The 20,658-nt window shown below is 48.3% G+C and overlaps 2 protein-coding genes across 3 annotated transcripts in view; one reads left to right on the plus strand and one right to left on the minus strand.

Annotated features, from left to right (window-relative positions):
- The window catches only part of SGCA (sarcoglycan alpha), a 27,326-nt gene extending 15,230 nt beyond the window's left edge, over window positions 1-12,096 (minus strand). Inside the window, exons 1-3 of one of the 2 annotated variants that reach the window (XM_072646093.1) lie at window positions 11,963-12,096; window positions 10,826-10,926; window positions 9,180-9,228 (exon numbers count right to left, since the gene is read on the minus strand). In XM_072646093.1, the coding sequence (XP_072502194.1) occupies window positions 9,180-9,201 (22 nt within the window). In that variant the 5' untranslated portion in view covers window positions 9,202-9,228; window positions 10,826-10,926; window positions 11,963-12,096. The remainder of the gene's footprint in view (window positions 1-9,179; window positions 9,229-10,825; window positions 10,927-11,962) is intronic. The other variant, XM_072646094.1, reaches the window with a different exon arrangement.
- The window catches only part of PPP1R9B (protein phosphatase 1 regulatory subunit 9B), a 26,605-nt gene continuing 17,760 nt past the window's right edge, over window positions 11,814-20,658 (plus strand). Inside the window, exons 1-2 of the mRNA XM_072646076.1 lie at window positions 11,814-13,306; window positions 18,624-18,756. Of these exons, the coding sequence (XP_072502177.1) occupies window positions 11,906-13,306; window positions 18,624-18,756 (1,534 nt within the window). The 5' untranslated portion in view covers window positions 11,814-11,905. The remainder of the gene's footprint in view (window positions 13,307-18,623; window positions 18,757-20,658) is intronic.

A 20,658-nucleotide genomic window follows, 5' to 3' on the forward strand; every position in this document is an offset into this window, starting at 1 on the left:
AGGAGTGAGAATGGGGGAGGTGGTCCCATCTAAGATTAAAGAAAAAAGGGTTACAGGGAAAGAAAAAGACACTCATAGACTCCTGCAGAGAGGGCACAATGGTACCCAGACCAGAGGAGACATGATGCCATCAAGAAAACTACCAGGCTCTGCCCCTCACTCTGGACTGCATGTGATTTCCCCATCCTTTTCCTGCAGCCTCCACTGTTATTTTTAGAGGAACTCTTTCACATGCTTAGTGTTCTTAAGGTTGCAACGCTAGCGCACCAATGCCATTTGAGTCCCATGGAACCATGTCACCTTTACTGATAGGCCTGCTGCCACTACTTCCCCATCTATCACTTCCAAGAGAAAGAGCAGGGAGGCTCTCATGCATGCCCTCCAGGAAGTTGACGCCCAGACCTAATACCTTTTATGGCCCCTACCCTCTACTCCAGAGCACATATGGATTTATGTGAGATTATTTCCTCCTTCCTTGCTCACTACACCAAGTCTGGGTGGGAATTACCATTAATACTCCCATGTCAGACAAACCCTAAAGAAGCATGTGGCTTTCAATGGTTTGAGAAATTCTTGACCTGTCTGGGCCTCAGTTTTACCTTAAAGTAAAGAATGGACCCTCCTGCACAGCAGTTGAGAAAGGAGGCAACAGGGGAGTTGCCCTATTCTCTACCCTGTGAGGGTAGAGAAGGAAGATAAGTTTGGGCTAGCTCCTAGAAACTATCTCTGTCTTATCTCTTAAGTCCTTTTATCTCCTTTCTCTCTTTGTATGTCCTTATCTCTGTCTCTCTAGCCTATGTATCTCTCTCCTTTTGTACCCTTTATCTAGGTCTTCGTCTCTGTCTCTACAAGAATTTTCCCCTCTCCGTGCCTCTCTGTACCCCCATTTCAGGCCTTTTCCTCTATATCTATCCCCTTGTCTTTACACCTCTTGTGTCTTCTCTTTTGCGAGTCTTTGTATCAGTTTCCCCAACAGTGTCTTTCTGTATCTATGTCTTTAACTCCATTACTCTGTATCCATCTCTCCATCTCTGGGGCTGCTCTACATTGAGTTCCCCAAGTCTGTCTCTTTTAATCTATCTCCTCAACTGTATCTTTACATCCCTTTGTACCTATATCTCCCAGACTCTCTTCCCCTTACATATTTAAATTCACTGGTTGAGCTTGTGATGATGCCTATCTGCCACCAGAGGGCCCCCATACCTGTTCTCACTCAGGATCTACGCCTGTGCTACAAGGGGTCAGGCAGCAGGGTTGTAGAGAATGTTATCTGTGAGTTCTGAACACCAAGGCAGGGGAATGGAGGTAATGACCTCTCCAGGCCTTTCAGCTGAATTTGGTGTCTCCTTGCCTTCCTGCTCCCACCCTGCCTGATGTTTTCAGAGATATCCTCTCTACTCCAGCCCCACCCCAAAGAAAAAGAAAACTATTTTGGGAAACCAGGGTCAGGCAGAGTGCTACCAGCTCCCTTAAGGAACCAGGGAAGCTGAATATTTCCCACCACCAGCTCGGTTTATGGGCCTTGAATGTCAATAGATAGTTCCTGGTCTAGACCAAAGAATTTAATCAAATTGTGTATTTATTAAGTACCTGCTATGTGCATAGCACTATGCTAGGTGCAGAGCAGGAAACAAAACTGTGTAAGACATGGTTGTTAACCTGCTCTGGTCATGAGGCAAGTCATCTAACATAAAAAAGATAACTATAATGATAAGGCAGGGTGGCCTTGTGGATGGAGGGCTGGTCTTGGTACCAGGAAGACCTAGATTCAAGTCAGGCCTTTGATACATTTTGACTACCTGGGAAATGGATACACTTACCCTCTTGGTTGCTAATTCATAGCAGAGATGGTGCCATTTCCACTGGTAGAGGGAATTTCTTATACTAATGAAATCATATATCTAGTTCCTATCCCTATACTAATAATAACTGATATTTATCTGGAATTTCAAAGTTTTAGAAGAATTTAGCATTCATCTGAACTTCACCACAACTGGAGTAGGAGTGGTGTGGGTGTTATTAGCATTATTACTCTCATTTTACAGAGGAGGAAACTGAGGTTGAGAAAGGTTAAGCATCCTGCCTTTGATCATAGGCAAGATTTGGACCTAGATCTTTCCCAACACCAGATGTAGCAGAGTTTCCATTATACGACGCTGCCTCTCCTTCCGTGGAAATATAACCTAAGCGCCAAAATCATCCTTCTATCAATATGCACTGGACAGACGTAGAAAAGTGACCTGCCTCTGTAGGCTGGAGAGATAATATTAAGAATGACTGTCCTGGTAGTTTCACCACTTAGACACTGGCTTCTCAGGCCTTGTGGGGTCTGAGCCCCATCTGGGGGTGGGAACCATTCTTTTGTAGAAGTGAAAGTATCCTCTTTTTAGGGTCAATATGGCATAAGACTCAGAATCAGAGGTGTAAGTTTCAACATTTAATAGCTCTGTGGCCTTGGAAAAGTCATTTCCTGTCTCTAAAACTCACTCTTTTCATTGGTAAAAAAAAAGATTTATAATGTAACCTGTGGCTTAGCACTTCAAGCTCCAGGGCTGTAACCACAGTCTACCTCCTCTTGCTTAGATGTTTGCTTGGAGTCCAAAAACCCTGTTATCCTTATATCTGGGGGAAACCTAGACACAAGCCTTTTTCTGAGATTTCCCCGAGGCAATTCTGAAATGAGTCAAAGAGTGACTAATGTGGCAGAGATGCCTAAGATTGGACCCAGTCTGGTGGGGCACTAGACTACAAATCACAATAATATTTACCCTGCCTACCTTTCAGAGTTGCTCCCAAGAAAATAATGTGTAATCTCTATTTCCATATTTCCAATAATTCCACAGAACTCTATAAGATAGGTAAGTGCAAGTCATCGCTAAAGGTTTCTTGGAGGTTAATTTTGAATTGGACTTTGAGGTAGGGAAGAAGGTAGAATTTCTCTTTATTATTCCTTCCAATTATAGTACTCCGGACTGAACACTCATATCACCACAACCTTGAGAGATAGTTAGTGCAAATATTCTAATCCACACTTTATACAGGAGAAAACTGAGACAGGTTAAATGCTTTATTCATTCATGCAACTAGTAGGTGTCAAAGACAGGACTCGAACCCAGGCCTTCTGACTTCCAAGTCTAGGAGCTTTATATTCTATCGCAATTGATATATGAAAATATGTATTAACAGTTTGGGAGGGAATGAAAAAAGAGTGTAAGTTCTTAGAAAATGCCGGCTCAAGGAAGGATTGTTACATTTCATTTTTTTCCACAACCTCCCTCCGTATCTGTGGGGCTCCCACGCCTGACGATCACTGCCTGTGCCTTGCAAAATACATCTTTACAGTCCCTCCAAACCCAGCTAAATATAGACTTTCTTTTTAAGCAATAGACAAGGGAAGATTTGGAGGAATCTCTTCTCTTCACTGACCCTCCCCCCCAAAATAAAGAAGTCCCACTAATAAACTTACTCCTTTCCTTCTCGGACAGATATATGTGTGCTTATCTGGTATGTGAGTATACTTCTATAGACCTGCATATATTATAAATATGTCAGATCTTGAGATGGGGAAATGGAATGAGGAGGACTTGACTATAATGTCAGAAACGGGAATAGGAGAGAGAATAGGGATTACAGAAGGGAAAGGGGTTGGACTGGGGTCATTATAGAGATTCCTCAGCCTCCAGACTAAATAGTAACTCAAGATTTAGGTGTTAAGGCAGTGGAGGATTTGGTGTTCTGATATTAAGATCTACTGAAGAGTCGATCGATCATCGCTTACTAGATGGGGACCTGATCAGTTTCCCTTGAGTTCTGTTCCTCTCTCTGCCTCCTCCCCACCCCCACCCCAGGTAGCTGTGAAGATTGAAAAAAATTCCAGGTCCTGAAGGCAGGGGCGGAGCCCAGAATGGCAGCAGCTTTGGGAGAAGCTGACCAATCCTCTTTAAGTGGGACCACTCAAGGGAGGGACCCTAATAATAGCTGACATTTACATAGCACTTTCAGATTCATAAATTGATCCATTATCTCACTGGAGCCTCACCACCAGCCTGTGGAGGTAGGTACAACAGATATTATCATCAGTATTTTACAGATGAAGAAATCGGGTTCAGCAAAGTTAAGTAATTGCGGAGGGTCACACAGTTTGTAAATGTCCCAGCTGGGATGTGAGCTCAGGTTACCCCGAAGGTCAAATTCAGCACCATGTTTGCTGTGGCACACTGCTTCTGCCATCCAATAGAGAGACGTTTCACAAACAATACAGAAAGAACCCATTGCCCCAAATGAAATGCCAGGTGTTCCAAAAGCCTTAATGCATCTGAATTGCTATTCCACCTCAAATGCTCAGACTCAGACCCACACCCAATGAGGACACACCCATTTCCCCAGGTGGAGGCCCATGCTCACAATCGCCCTTGGCCTCAGACAAAATGTTAAGAGGAACTCAGACTTAGGTAAACACACACTCCAAGATGTGTACTCAGTTGGAGACATAGACAGGCACATTCACATATAAAATAAGAGGGTTGGCCTAGATAATCACTAAGCTCCCTTCCAGTACTTCCAGGCCACAGTTCTGTGATTCCATGACTGACCACCCAACAGAGCAGTATATGATTTCAGAACTGGAAGGGCCCTTGGAGGTCACCTCATCCAATCCCTTCCCTTCCTCATTTTACAAATGAGGAAACTGAGGTTCATAAGGTAGGAGGGTCACACAAGCTCATCCTCACCAAGGCCAGAGGAGATGAGTTGGGGGAAGCCCACCAGGATCTACAAAGTAGATCTACCACTGAGAGATGTACCTGATGAGGTCTGGGGATCTAATTCTCTTCTGCTGACCTCACAGAAATGATGCAGTCAGTAGCAGTAGAGAGCTGAAGGGGGGTGGGGCAGGGAATAGAGGGGGCCAGGTACAAAGTATACTGATATGGGGGTAAGGGGAACAAGGGGCCTGAGCCTCAGTCCAAATCCCAATGTCCTCAATGACCAATCAATGAATTCAGTTCAACAAACACGTGACAAGGGCCTACTATGCGTAAAATGGGAGGCATTGTGGTATAATGGATAGAGAGCTGCCTTTGGGGACAGAAAAAGAGACCCTGAAGCCCTCAGATACATGGGCAAGCCACTTATAAGCTGAAGATCTGATCTACACCAGGAGCAGGAGTTTTCATGTTGAGATTTCTCCCACAACAATGAAATCACAAGTCCAATCTGAGCCCTTTCCCTCACATGAATGAATGAATGAATGAATGAATGAATGAATGAATGAATTGCATCATGGGGAAAAAAGGATAATCCTTTCAGAAGCAGCTAGGTGACATAGTGGAGAGAGGCTTCTGCCCCAGGAGGAACTGAGTTCAAATCTGGCTTCAGCCATTTAACAGTCGCGTGACCTTGGTCTGCCTCCATTTCCTCAACTGTAAAATGGGAATAATAATAGCATCTCCTTTCTAGGGCTGTTGTGAGGCTCAAATAAGATAATATTTGTAAAAAGTGTTATCACAGTACCTGGCACACAGTAGGCACTTAATAGATGCTTCCTTTCTTTACAATCTGTGTGGTATTGAGGGAAGAATAAAAAATATACACAGATAACTATAATATACCTTTGAATGTGATCGAGTGAATTTGGAGACCTTTAACCAAGGAGGATGGAGTATCTGAGGAAGATTCAGAGGGTTGATGATGACTGATGCTCCTCACCTCCTGCCACAGAGCTGATGGATGAAACATCTAGGAGACAGATTTTTCTTACATAGACAATATGTTGATTTGTTTTGTTTGACTCTGCATTTTCTTTAGAAGAATTTTATCTTTTTGTTTTTCCAGTGTGGGGAGGGGTTGTGGGAGGGAAGGAAAATAAATACTTGTTAATTGAAAATACATTAAATTTAATTGAGAAAAGAAGAAAAGATTTGAGAAAGGAGAGATTCCATCTAGCTCAGAAGATCGATGGAGGCTTCAGGTGACAGGTGCTCTAAGCTGGACCTTGACAAAAGAAGATTCCAGCAGGCTGAGATGATGAGTAGTGGGAAGATCCATTCCAAAGCATGGGAGGAGGCAACATGTACAAATGCACTAAGATGGGAAAGGACGGGTTGAGAATGAAGAAGATTGCATTTACCTTGCCTCTTGAAGTACAGAGTCCATGGGTACAGGTAGTGGGAAATAAGGCTGAAAAGATTAAAGGGAGCCAGGGCCTTGATATAGAGGGCGTTGAATGGCAGGCTAAGGAGTTTGCATTTTATTTGGCAAGCAATAGTGAGCCAACATCCCACTGAACTGAAGTTCAAAAAGATCAGGACTGGGGAAAGAGATTTCCACATCCTTCTTATAGAAATGATGGCTAAAGTCAGGAAAATGGGTGAGATGGACAAGAGAAGGTTTTAGAGAGTAAAAAAGAGGGAGAAAGACAAGAGAGAAAAATGTCCTTACTGGGTAAGAAAAGGAAGAGAAATCCCCATAGGAATAAGACAGGAAAAGCTAGGTGACTTAGAGAAGGGTGACAGAAGGCTGATGGTTGGGGTTATCCAAGGTTAAGAATTAGTAGAATGGAAAAAGGGAAAGTCAAAGATGTGGGTGCTGGCATGTGTATGCACAGTGGTAGTGTATGTGTATTTATGGGTGGAGGAGAAAGCACCCTTGAAATGAGCCTAGTCATATCTGGATTCAAAGAGCCACACTTGAGGACCTAGAAGGCCACACGTAGCCTCAAGACTGCAGATTTTGCACCCCTGGTAGCCTTTTATTCAGGGGCATAGTTAAGAAGAGGGTACCTAGGTGACAAAATGGATACAATCCTGGTCCTGGAACCAGGAGGACCTGAGTTCAGATCCCATCTCAGACACTTCTGTGTGACCCTGGTATAATGGCAAGTAAAATAGGACCTTTTGTTGTTTTTGTTTTAGTATGATCAAGAAGTATAATGCTTCTATTTGAATATGACTAAGGAGAATCTTTCTCTTCTGTTGTTGGGCCTGGGAAGATTTATAAAAAGGTCCACGCCTTCTGTTAATGAGGCACTGTTTCTCTAGGCATGTGATGCCCTCTGGCTCTAAAAAGTGCATAAAGACTCTGAGGGTGAGGTTTTACTTTGGGGCTTAGTTTTGAGTGCCAGATGAGGACTCTGAGAAGCCGCTAAGAAGCCCTCAGGCTTTAAGACCCCAGATGTCGTGCTTCCCTCTCTGGTAAGTATGGTCAGAGAGTTAGGATCCAACTGTCTGTTGAATTCAGGCAGAGGAAGCCATGTCTAATAACTTTTAATTTCTCTGTATTTTCTTTGAAGTTCAAGGTGCTGATTCCCCTGGACTAGGTGAGTGATATACGTGCTTGATTAAAGGAATGATACAAGTGCTTGATTAAAGTGATTGTTAACCCCTCAAAAGTTGCCTTTCCTTTTATGAATGCAGATCTATAGCAGGCTCCCCTGTGTGTGTGTTGAGGTACTTAACTGTTACAAGTCACTTAATCCTATTTGACTCAGTTTCCTCATCTCTAAAATGAGCTAGAGAAGAAAATACCAAACCACTCCAGGATCTTTGCCAAGAAAATCGCAAATGGGGTCATGAAGAATCAGACACAGTGACTAAAAAACAACTGAACAAAAATACTTGAAGGTTCAGGTAGTGATCACCAGCTGAAGTAGCTTCTTTCACTCTCTAAGTCACACTGCTCATTGCTGATGGGTATAGATCTTCAAAGTGCCAAGTGAATTGTCCATGAAGAGGGCTCTACCTTCACCTTCATTTGTCTTTCTCTCAATTTCCCCATCTGTGAAATGAAGGCAACCACTCAAAACTTCTTTACCAAAGTAAATAGGAGAAAAGTGTGCTTTGGAAGCAAATTTCCCAGGGAAGAGAAAGGACAGATTTACAGATTAATTCAACAACTACTTGTTAGGGACCAACTTTTGTTGTTCAGTCTGGTTGGACTCTTCAAAAAGGTACTAGAGTGGTTTGTCATTTCCTTCTCCAGGGGATTAACAGAGGTTAAGTGACAGCTAGTAAGTGTCTGAGGTCAAATTTTAACTCAGGTCTTCCTGACTCCAGGCCTAGTGCTTTATCCACTGAGCCACCTAGTTGCCTCCTTAAGGACAGATTAGGTAACAATAAGAAGTAATGACAAGAAACAATGGTGCACTGTTTCTCTGCAGGCTGAAGAAACAGAAATGAACTGGTACTGCAGCAAAAGCAACGGTTTGAACATTAATGATTTCCTAACTGGACTAAGAACTGGCAATAAAGGTCTCCCCCAAAGTGGAGGAAGAGAATCTGGGCATGGGGGAATCTTTCCCTGGGGGAAAGGACTATCAAGATTTAGGTCTAGATCAGAGGCAGGGGATGGGATGAGGTGACCTCTAGCTTTCCCATCACCACCTACTTGTAGTTCCTGCCCCACCCAGCTTCCTTCTCAACCCTAGGGAAGAAGTGCTTGTAAAGCACTTAGCTCTCCCTAAAAGCTTCTTCTAGAATACTGAATGCAATAGGCAGGAAGGGGGAGGGAAGCAGTCCAACAAAGCAAGGGTCCATTAAATAATTCTTATTAATTCTGTTCAGGTCCTCTTGGGACTTCATTTGGCCAGTATATTAGTGGGGGGTACATCTCTACCTCACCCTAGATCCTGAAGTTCTTACCTTGGCTTTGTCCCCAACATTTCACAGACTAGGCTAAGGCTAGGCATCCTGGTAATTCAGTACCATATTTGAACTCCAGTTAAGAGAGAAGGTTCAGAAGGAAAGGAGAGATATTGGCATTGGAGGCTAGGGGAAACTAGCAACTTGGCTTTGCTATTGTCTCTCTCCCTGAAGGCCTTGAGCATCAGTTTCCCCATCTAGCCGGAAGCAAGGAAGAGCTCCTTAGGCATTTGAGATGACTGACCCTTCTGGAATTGGAGGTGATAAAAGCAGAGAACTCCATTCACACAAGACTATAGGAGGCTCTGTTCAACCCCATACCCACAAATGGCAAGTCCTCAAGTAGGTCCTTTTAAAGATTTCTCCAGCTTTGCCCCTAATCCTGATCTTAGGATTTAGGAAGGGCCAGGCTGCAAGAAGAGCCAGGGTTCAAACCCTTCTCTCTATCCTTCCACCAAGAAAAGCAGTGGCACAATGGAAAGGACAGTGCTTGAAATCAGGAAGACTTTTCTTCCAAGTTCAAATCCAGCCTCAGACACTTACTATGTGACCCTGGACAAGTCATTTGATCCTGTTTGCCTCAGTTCCTCATCTGTAAAGGAAAAATAAAATGAGCTCGAGAAGGAAATGGTAAACCTCTCTAGTAAAAATGCCCTCTAAAAAATGGGGTTACGAGGAGGTAGATACAACCGAAAAGATACACCAATAACAAATGGAAAGGACATTGGCTTAGAAGTCAGATGATCAGGGTTTAAGTCCTAGCCTGACCACAGGTAACCTAATTTTTGCCATTGTTGTGGGGGGGGGGAGGCGGTGTTAATTGAATGTCAGAGCTGAAAGGGACCCTATGAATAGATTCCCTTGCTAGCAATGTTCTCTTGGACAAGTCAATCTCCCTCTTTGGGGCCTTGTTTCCTTATCTTTTTTAAAAAGGAATAGGTGTTGCATTAGATCACCTTGAAGACGGTCTCCCAGCTCCAAACCCATCATCATCATTACCATTATTGTTGCTCTAATTATGTTCTTGTTGTTACATAAAGACAACCTAAAGGTTTGCAAAGTGTTTTCCTTCCAATAACCCAATGTAGTAGTAACAGCCCCAAGAGGAGTCAGTGAAAATATTATTGTCATTATATAGATGAGAAAGTAGGATCATCGGTCAAGTGATGTGGCCAGGGTTAGAAAACTAGCAAGTGAATCTGTGGTTCTAAGATCTGTGAGGTACCTTTCAGCTCTGACATTCTATGAATCCTCCCATACAGGAAGAACAGAGGTGCCCCCAGTTATCTGTCTGTGTCTAGTCAGTGTCACCGAGGACCTCCTTCTCGTTGGGGGGCGGAGGAGGGGGCGGCAATTGTTTCCCAGGGTTAGCTGGGCTAGGCTGGGTCAGAGTGGAAGCAGGAGACAAGATTCTAGGGTCTCCTTCCAGTCTGGAGCTCAGTTCCTACTAGCTTTTCCCCAAATGCCCTTTAGCTTCGGTCCTGTGGGCTGCTTCTGTGCTGGCATTCCCAGACCCTTTCCTCCTCATCCCCAAAGATCAGGTTATCAAGATTCCAGGGTCCTAGACACCCCTCATCCCAATCAGCTTCTCCATAGGGACTGGAGGGCCCTCCGTCCCTGGGATGACTCCACTACACCCCTTCTCTCCAGGCGGACAGGGCCAGCTGCCTGAGTGTGGGAAGTGCTGAGGGGGAGGAGGAGGATGGGAAGAGGGGAAAGGGGGGCGGAGAAGGAGGGAGGGGAGGGAGGGCGGCAGGAAGGCTAGAGATGCAGGAAGCAGTCTCGAGTGGGGGGAGGCTTTGTGCTTGAGTTGTCTTCTGGGTCCTAGGGTCCGCCGTGTGCCCCATTTTTAGGCTCTGGGAAAAATGAAGCAGGGGGAACAGGTTTTCTGGGAGTGGAGAACCTCAATCCACTGATAAGAGTATCCAGGGGTGGGGTATCACTAAGGCAACTTCTCAATACTCCCAGGGTTTGGGTCCCCCAGGCTTCTCTTAAAGCCGAACTTCAGTTTCCTCTGCTTCTGGGGGCATGGTGTAGAGATGGAGAGACAAGGATGGGGTGGGAAAGAGGGTTAAATCCTTATTCCTTGCCCAGCGCCTAGGAGCAACTATTCTAAAGGCAAAAGTAAACGATATCTGGGAGTGGGGGGTGGGGGGGGGAGTCCGACCTCCAGGGCCCATTGGCCTCACCTCCAAGAATCTGTTGTTTCTGTTGGAGAAACGCCCAGTCCAGGAGCTCCAAGGATCCGGGAGAAGGACCGGGACCCTATTTAATCCCACTTTGCAGGCGCCTGAAAGGTCAGAGTGGCAGTGTGAGGATATTTTCCCTCCACCCAGATCCAGACGGACTGGATCTCGTTTTCTTAGCTATTCCGCCTCTCTCCAACCCCCAGAGCTGGACGCATAGGGGTACTCCCTAAAAGCAAGTCCTTCCGACATACTCATTTCCCACCCAGGTTCTGAGTTTGGGGGGAGTTGCAAAGAAGCAATTCGAGCGTGCCCCCTTTTTTTTGAAGGGGTGAAGCAGCTGTGTTCAGGTCTCTGGACTGGAATAAGAGATGGAAATGGACAGGCTTGCAGTTGATTGGTGTGTTGGCGGTGGGGGTTTAAGGGGCGGATCCACTAGTGTGACTGGCCCTCTAAGCCTGGAGAGAGGGTTCCGCTGCGAGGGGGAGACTGGGGCCCAGGTCCCCGGAAACCCCTGTCGCTTTAGGACCCAGAAGGGCCCGTCCCCCAGCGGCCGCTAAGAGAAGGGCACCGGCTCAGTTCTCAGGCAGCAGCGGCTGTGGCAGAGGGAGAGAAAGACAGAGGAAAAGGGGAGTTGGGGGGGAGGGAAGCAGGCAGACAGGCAGGCAGGCCGGAACAGAGGGGGAGCGGAGCCTGGACCGAGCTGGGGCTGTGCAAGAGAACAGTGACAGCAGCATAAGAATCTCGAAGAGCTCCGAGGCAGGACCATGGCTCCCGGGGTCCCTCGGCCCCCAGAGATCCGAATCTGCCATCCCGGGTGGGGGATGGACTGACTGCCTGCTCGCCTGTCTCTCGCTGACACCGCCGCCTACAATGTGAACCGGATTCCTCCCGCCGCTTGTTCGGGGGGAGGGGTGGGGAGGGAGGGGGGCTCCGACTGTGGTCGGCCGCTTGTTTTGGGGGGTCGGATCCGAGTGAGCCCCTTGGAGGGTTTTGGGGGGGGGAGGGGATCCGGACAGTAGCCGGTCCCTTGTTCGGAGGAGGAGCAGAGAAAGGGGGGATGCGAACCCGGCTCCCCCCATCATGATGAAGACGGAGCCGCGCGGCCCCGGGGGCCCCCTTCGGAGCGCTTCCCCTCACCGCAGCGCCTATGAGGCTGGTATCCAGGCCCTGAAAGCCCCGTCCGATACCCCGGGGGCAGACGAGGCCCCGAAGGTTCCCCATCACAAGAAATATGGCTCCAACGTCCACCGGATCAAGAGCATGTTCCTCCAGATGGGGACTGCTGGGCCTCCCGGAGGCTGGGGAGAGGGGAGCAGCGGTGCGGGGGGAGCCGGACCCCCGGAGCCCCCTCCCCGGGTGGCTGAGCGTTCGGTGCGCCTCTCCCTGCCCAGAGCCAGCAGCCTCAACGAGAACGTGGATCACAGCGCGCTGCTGAAGCTGGGCACCAGCGTGTCGGAGCGGGTGAGCCGCTTCGACTCCAAGCCGGCGCAGCCGCCCCAGCCAGCGCTGCCGCCCCAGCCGCTGTCCAGGCTGCAGGAGACAAGGAAGTTGTTCGAGCGCAGCCCCGCCGGGGCGGCGGCCGGGCCGGGCGGCGACAAGGAAGCCGCCACCCGGCGGCTCCTGAGACAGGAGCGGGCCAGCCTGCAGGACCGGAAGCTGGACGTGGTGGTGCGCTTCAACGGCAGCACCGAGGCTCTGGACAAGCTGGACACCGACGCCGTGTCCCCGACCGTCAGTCAGCTGAGCGCTGTCTTCGAGAAGGCGGACTTAAGGTCTGGCCTCCACCGGGGGCCCGGGGCGCCGCCGCTCAACTCCAAGCTGGTCAGCAAGAGGTCTCGGGTTTTCCTGCCTACGCCTCCAGCCCCATCTGGTGATGGGCCCACCGAGAAGGAGCGGGGCCCTGGAGGGCAACCGCAGCCTCCGGGGCAGCCTCAGCAGCCACTGCATCGCTCGGCACCGGTCCGCCCGCCCCCCAAACCCCGGGAGGTGCGCAAGATTAAGCCGGTGGAGGTGGAGGAGAGTGGGGAATCGGAGGCCGAGGTAGCAGCTGGAGAGGTGATCCAGGCTGAGGTGACCGTCCACGCGGCCCTAGAGAACGGAGCCGTGGCTGCAGCGGTCCCCGCCGGGCCCCCAGAGGAGCAGAGAGCTCAAGCTGCCCCGGAAGATGAAGGGGACGCAGAGAGGGGAGTAGGGGTATCGGGGGGAAGCCGGGTGCCTGAAGTGGCCCCAGAAGAAGGGGATGAGTCCAAGAGGGAGGACTTCTCCGAAGCGGACTTAGTGGACGTGAGCGCCTATAGTGGGCTTGGGGAGGACTCTGGGGGTAGTGGGCTGGAAGAGGAGGAGGAAGAGGACGACGAGGAAGAGGAAGATGGAGAGCCCCCCTACGAGCCAGAATCGGGGTGTGTAGAGATCCCAGGGCTCTCGGAGGAGGAGGAGCCGGTCCCCAGCCGGAAGATCCATTTCAGCACTGCACCCATCCAAGTAAGTGAGGTCCCTTGGCACCCACTCCCCCCAACCCCCTGCCATGTGCGCTCCGCCCGCCTCCGCCCTGCCAGCTGAGGTTGGCACGTTGAGTCAGCTCCCTCATTGGTGGGAACCCTGCCCCCTCCCAGCTATTCCCTGCAGCCCTGACCCAGAAGTGATTATTTTTGGGAGGGGGTATTGCTCTGTTAGAACTATTTATATGGGATAAAACAAAGCTCATCAGAGTCTCCCTCAAGAAGCTGTGCCTTGTGTCGGAGTTTAAGGGAAGGCATCAGGCTAGCATTGCACCAGTCTCCCTCCCCATGCCCTACATCTCTTGCATCCCCCTCCAGCGGAGGTGGCTGTCAGGGTATCTACAGTTAGCCATCCTTCAGATCCCCTTAGGCGCGCTGGCCTCCTCTTCCCTTCCTCCCCCACCTCCTACTATGTATCAGAGGGAGAAGGTGGAGAGGGAGGAAGAGGAGGTGACTCTCCCTTTCCTGCTCACCCACACAGTTGCCTGGGGCAGGCAGTCCATGCCCTGCCCTCGATAATGCCAGATTATTTTTCCCATTCCCAGAAATCCCTTCATTCAGGGAGCCTGGGGGCAGACAGTGGAATAGTTGGGGGATGGGTATGGGGAGAAGAGGGTAGCAGCTTGAGAGCTCCTTTAGAAAAGACTCCAAAGTTAAGGGAGAGGGCACACAAAACAGAGGCAGATGGAACAAACCTGAGAGATCGTTGCGCTCTTCCCCCTCCCCCAAAAGGGGAGAGGCCAGAAGGAAGTAGCGCTTTCTCCTGTCCTATCTAAATCAGCATTTCCCCCATTTCAACTTTGCAGAAGTGAAAGAGGGAAGTAGCCAAGGGAGAGCTCAGGAGTGGGATCACATGACTCCCAGGGTGGTAGGGAGGTGATAGGGTCTAGGGACTTTCTTCTTCTGGGGACTTCCCTCACACCTACCCCTCACCCCCACCTCACTGGAGCTCCTAAAGGATCAGGGTTTTCCTTGGTGATGTTAGTAAAGATGGATTGAGATCTCCAGGGTGAGGACCTTGAGGTCTGTCTCAGGAAGGGTATTGGAAGGGCTGTTAAGGAGGCCTAAGAGTGAGGCTCCCTGGGGATATAAAGAAAAAAGGGATGGGGGAATGGAGATGATCCACAAAGGGAGGGGGTCTGATTCGTACCTCCTCCTTCTTTATAATCATTTAAAAGGACAGATACCCCAAGGGTCACCCATTTGTGAGATCATAATGAACCCCTCTCCCCCTATAACAGAATAGAATGTTAGAGTTAGAAAAAAAGGATCTTGCAGATTACTTAGTCCTACCCTTTTATTTTATAGAGGATAAAATTGAGGCTAGGAGGCTCCACACTTTCAGTAACAGTGAGAAGGAGGTGGGTGGAGGGAGTTGGACTCCTTGAACTGCTTCTCCATTAAGATTCCCCTTTTTAAGCCCTAGTTCCCTCCCCGCCATGCTCACTACCATGCCTAATAAATGCTTTTGATTCTTTAGATGAGAATGAAAAGTGTACTTAGGAAGTCTCCTGTGCATGTGTGTGTGTGTGTGTGTGTATGTGTGTGGACAGAGGAAGAGAGGTGTTGCCTTTCCTCCATGGTTTTGAACTCTCTCCCCCAGATCTAGCCCTAGAACTAAGACTCCAGAATTCTCTGGCTTGAGTAACTTTGGTGCCTGGCCTTCCCTTCCCTATCCCTCCCCCTCCTAGACTGGCATGAGGGGCTAGCATTCCATTCTCCCCCCCCCCCATATGTTTGTTTATCATTTCCATAACAACCTTATGGCCAATGACCAGCCCTTCCTTCCCTAGGGATTGGGAGAGGCAAAATTTCCCTTCCCTAGTCCTTAAGCTCTCCCCTTCCAGCCAGGCTCAAATGGGAAGGGTTAAAAGTGGGTGGTCACATTGCTTAATTACAATCAGAACCAGCATCATACCCCTGGGTAATGGGAGCAGAGCGTCCAGGCTCTGATAGCCCTTTCACCAGTCAAATCTCCCCCAGCCAGATGAAGTTATGGTCACTGAATGTCAGAACTGGGAAGAGACCTTAGAAACATCACTCTAGTCCAATTCTTTCCTTTCCCAGAGGAGGAAACAGGATTAGTTGAAGGAAAATGACTTGCCCAAGGTCACACAGACAATTAATGGCAGAGACAAACCTAAAACTCAGACCTTTTGACTGCTTTATACCATGCTGTCCTTTTCTCAGGGTATAGGAAGGAGATAAAGCCTTGGTAGGGAGAGGGAAGAGGAGAAGGTAAGAGATAGGGAGTCCTCTGACCCATTGAGAAGACCCCCTTGGGGCAGGTGAGGCTATCAGGAATTGTTTGACCTTGTTTCTCTAGGTCCTACTCCAGGATATTTTGGCACCCAAAAAATGTTTTGGCTAGAGCCCCTTGAAACCTGTGACTTTGAGAGGCTAATAGGCTTTTAACCTTGACCTTTAGAAAACCTGACTATAATTGAGACCTTAGATTAAAGACTTGTGTAAGTGTGAGTTGTAAATGGTTTCTGTTCTATGACGACTTTTGGGGGGATTTCATGCTCTTCCACCTGAAACTCTGATGTTGGGGATTTGTTCCCCCAGCCCATTCTCCAGGGACATTGACAACCCTTTGATACTTGGGATCCCAAAGCTATAAGACCCATAAATTGATACCTCTGAAGGAGGGTGGGGGTGGGATCAGTCAACAAGCATTTACCTGGCTTAGATGGGATGGCTGTGTGGCTGGACCAGACCCCTCTGAGGCCGAGAGAAACACAAGACTCCAGCTCCTGTCATTGGGGAGATAAGACACACACACCCCATGGGAAGATAGCTAACTTGACAAAGCAGCAGTGTGATAAGTGCCTGCCAGAGTGTGAGGTGCAGACAATGAATGGTGTAGGATTCAGAGGAGCCAGAGATCCCTGTGGGCTTAGGTGAGCTGAGAAGGCTTCTGGGAGATAGTGAATTTGGAGCTGAGCCTTCAAAGTTTGGTTTGGTTTTTGATAGGAAAGAGAGGAGAAGGACAGGCCTGGCCTGGGTGGTTTGGGTGTGAGCAAAGGCAAGGAGCTGAATTTAAGAGACTGCGGTGGAATGAATAACTCACCAGTCGGACTTGCTATCAGCAACACCTGAGTTCAAATCTTGCTTCTGACTCTCACTAGCTCATGTGACCCTGGAAAAATCACCCTGAGCCTTCATTCCCTCATCTGTAAAATAGGTCTAATAATAAATCTTACCTTTTGTGAGGCCCAATTGGAATAAAAAGCACTTTTAAAACTTTGATGGCACTATATAAACATTAGTTATCGTTATTGCTTGGGGGGAGGGGAAGGGGACTGTGAGTAGACCCATTTGGGCGACTGGTAGCCATTCCCATAGGGTGAGTATTAGGAAGTGAGAAGACAAGAATGGAAAGATATGCACAGGTTGGTTTAAAGCATCCCCACCCATAGCTGGTCCCTGGAGCTTAATCTGCCAAAATGACCTGAGTTCTAGTTCCAGCTTTGTCACTAGCTACCCAAGTTCTGTCCCCTCTTCAGACCTCAGTTTCCACTTCTGTAAAATGAGAAGGTTGTAATAGATGGGCTGGCTCTAAGATCCTTTGTTCTAAAGGTCCCTGCAGCTCTAACATTCCGTGACTCTTTGTCCCCATCCCCCAACTCACAGTTGAGTGGAAGACTGGCAGAGCAGAGGACTCAGGGGTGCCTATACTGCCCTCATTCCACTGAGCAGAGAAATGAGATTGCCCTGGTCCTGGCATTAGAGTGAAGGTGGGATGCTTTCTATGGGGCATCGGGGGAAGTATGAGAAGCTAGTACTCCCCTCCCACTAGCCTAGGCTGTCAGATGGCCTCAGTTCCCCCACCCCTCGCCCCCACTTGGCACTGAATGGTGCCAACCTGTCGTTAGAAGCACTGAAGCATGAAAATGCCACCATCTCCAAAATGATCCTCATTAATCTGCTACTGTGGACACCCACACAAGCACCACACCTCAGGCCCAAAGATGGGGACCTTTTCGCAGAATGTGCCCTGCATGGGGCTGGCATTTGCAGTGCTGAGAACCCTTAAAGACGCTGTCCCTGCTCTGTGTCTGTTATATCTTCTGGGAGCAGAAAGGACACCCTTTGGAGAGGCTGTTTAGAGCTCCTTGGATTCCTCAAAGCTTCTCTTAAGTTAGGACAGTGGCATTGGTTCTGGTGCTTTCAATCAGGCATTCTTTACAGAGCCTCAGGTGGCATGACCCATTGGGTAGACTGGAACATTTTATGGTACCCTAGTGAGACTAAAGAAGTTCAGGCTTCACTCTCTAGTCATGCCCATGGGCACTACTGGTGAAGCAATATCTGGTTATAGGGATGTAGGGAGATGGGGGGAGGATTGGGGAGGATATTGAATGTTCTTTTTCTCTCCTAGTGGAAGAGATCCCTGTGGGAGGTGCCAAAAGAAAATGTGTGTTGTTAGGGGTTTCTTTGGGGGGGGGGGGTGTTTTTGTTTTTTCAGACTCAAATGAGGACAGTCTCAATTCAGTGACCTGATATGTGGGCACTGGAGAGTGCAACTAAAGAAAGCTTGGGCCACTATGATCATGTGAAGAAAAGCCCTTCTCACTAAAAAGAAAGGGGGGCAGAAGGCCTGGAATTTTTCCCCTTTGCCTCCCCTCCCCCCAATGTCTTCTCCCCATTCCCCAGAAATCAGGTTACAGACAGACACAGGATTCTTCTGTGTCCTCTCTGGCTTCTGTCTCCTGTTGTGTCTCCTTTTCTTTATCCATTTCTTTCCTGCTCTTCTCTCCCTCCCCTCCCCCTTTCCCGTCTCACACCCAATTCCCCTCCTCTTTCTCCCCATCTGGCTCCCTCCATACTCATCTCTATTTTCCTCTTGTGTTTTCCCATCCTTCTTCTCCTCCCCCCCTTTTTCTTGCCCTTTTATTTCTCCTTCATTTTCCATCCTGTATGATTTTCTCTCCCATATCTCTCTTATCTCTGTCTCTGGGTTTCTCTCTGTTACTACCTTTCTGGGTCTGACTGGTTTTCAATCTCTGGCTTATTTCATTGTTCATTAGAGCCAGAGACCATGTAGTTAAGCTTCATTGCTTGACAGAGTAAGAAATGAGGTTCAGAGAGGCCAAGTGATTTGCCCAAGTCCACATAGGTAGGGGATGTTATGGGCCTGAGGAAAATGTGCCCAGAGAGAGGAGAAGGAGGAGTGAGCAGCTTGCTGTCTCAGCCTTGGTCACCACCCTGTGTTACCCTAGGCCAAGCCTTAATCCTCCTCTAGCCCCATCCCTCCTTCCCTGCCCCCCTCCAACCTTCCTCTTTCCTATGCCCAGGTGTTCAGCACATACTCCAATGAAGATTATGATCGTCGTAATGAGGATGTGGATCCCATGGCAGCTTCAGCTGAATATGAGCTGGAGAAGCGGGTGGAAAGGCTGGAACTATTCCCTGTGGAGCTGGACAAGGGTGAGGTGGGAGCTTGGGGGGTGCACTTCTCCCCAGGCTCAGAGTCTTTCTCTCTCTTCCCCTGGCCCTGCTGATCTGCTTGCTTACTGCCCCCACGCTCGGTTACCCATGATCCTCCTCTCTCATTCCTGTGTTCCCACCACCACAGTCTTACCCCATATGTTCTATGACTCAGGGCCAGCATAGAACAAGGTCACAAGAAGCAGTATCCCTGTCACTTCTTGGGGTGTAGTGGTACACCCTTCTTTTCATTGTAGCACTTTGTCTGAGGGCTGCCTTTTTGTTGTCCCCTAGACCCTTCCCCTTCTTGCCCTTCTCCTTCTCTCCTCCCTAGCAAAACCTACTCTTTGGGAATGCTCACTTATAAAGGATGTGGTAAAACAATATTTCAGTTCTCCCCAAAACACAGTACCTGCCCATTGTGAAGCCCTGGTAAAAGGGAAAGAATGAAGGGAGGGAAGGTAGAAGAAAAGAAGAAAGGAAGAGAGAAAGAGAGAAATAAAGAAGGAAGGAAAGAAAGAAAAAGAGGGAGAAAGGGAAGAAAGAAAGAAGAAAGGAAAAAGGGAGAAAAGGAAAGAAAGAAAGAGAGAAAGAAAAGAGGAATGGAAGGAAGGAAGGAAAGAAGAGAAAGGATGGAAGAAAAAGATGAAAGGAAAGAAGGAAAGTAGAAGGAAAGGGAGAGAGGGAAGGAGGAAGCAAGGAAAACGGAAAGGAGGGAGGTACACATATCAGTGTTAATGACTGATGGAAGTTTACCCTCATTAAGACTTACCCTATGCTGCCTCCCATGGGTATTAACATTTTAACCTGATAGAATGTCTGAGTCCAAAAGGATAAGCTGGGACACTTCAGCCTTTGGCCCCAGAGACCTCTCTTTATTCAGGGCTCTGAGTGGAAGCCTCAAGCCCCTCAATCTCACCTGTGGGTGGTAATCTACTCTCAGTATCACCTCAGCTCCCTCACACATGGTTTTCCTTGCTTCCTGATCCCTGTCACAATCATACACTGTAACCATCCTCTAACACAATAACACCCAGTGATCTGGACATTATCATTGCCCTGTCTACATTCCAAACTCCTAAAAGGGTTCAAAGGTTTTTGTCTTTGCATCTTTAGTGTTTAACACAATGCCTTGCACACAACAGGTGCTAAATAAATGTTTGTTAGATTGTTAGATTGAATCACAGCTGATTCACCATCACAATCTCTGTCACAACCATTCACAGATGAATACTGTCATCGACCTTTGCCTCCATCAGAGCGTCACCCACCCAAAATCAGCAGCCTTGTCAGATCCAAAACTGTCACCAACACATGGCATATGCCATCACCTAGTCCCTTCTATAACCAAAATATTATCACCAACCCTTCCACAGAACCGTACACGATTCTTTTTGGAGCCTCATTACAGTTAGCCACATCTAACTGCCCCTCTGTTTACCGTAGCTTTCCATAAAGTCCTTGTTGGCCCATTGGACTGAGATCAAATCCTGCCTCAGACGTTTCCTAGCTATGTGACCCTGGGCAAGTCACTTCCCTTCCTATCTCAGTTTCCTCATCTGTAAAATGTCATAATAGCATCTATATCACAAGTCTGCTGTGAAGATCAAAAGAGAGCATATGTACAGTGCCTTGAGAAGGTTAGGGAGGACAGGAAGTGATCAGGAGCATGAGTGGCATTCCTCGGCATCAAAGGGGTTTCACAAGGACTAAAGCATCTCACTCTGTGAAGGCTGAGGGAGCATAAAGATTAAGATGAGAATGGGTGTTCCCAGGGGTGAGGTTTAGCCCCAGAGAATGGGAGGAGAGTTAATTAGCACTTAGGGAAGGGATGGTTAGATTGGAGCTCTTCCCCTCCACCCACACCTCCAGCTAGCTAGCTCCCTTGACCAGCTACTTAAT

The sequence above is a fragment of the Notamacropus eugenii genome, chromosome 2 (assembly GCF_028372415.1).
Source record: "Notamacropus eugenii isolate mMacEug1 chromosome 2, mMacEug1.pri_v2, whole genome shotgun sequence".
In the NCBI taxonomy this organism is placed as follows: domain Eukaryota; kingdom Metazoa; phylum Chordata; class Mammalia; order Diprotodontia; family Macropodidae; genus Notamacropus; species Notamacropus eugenii.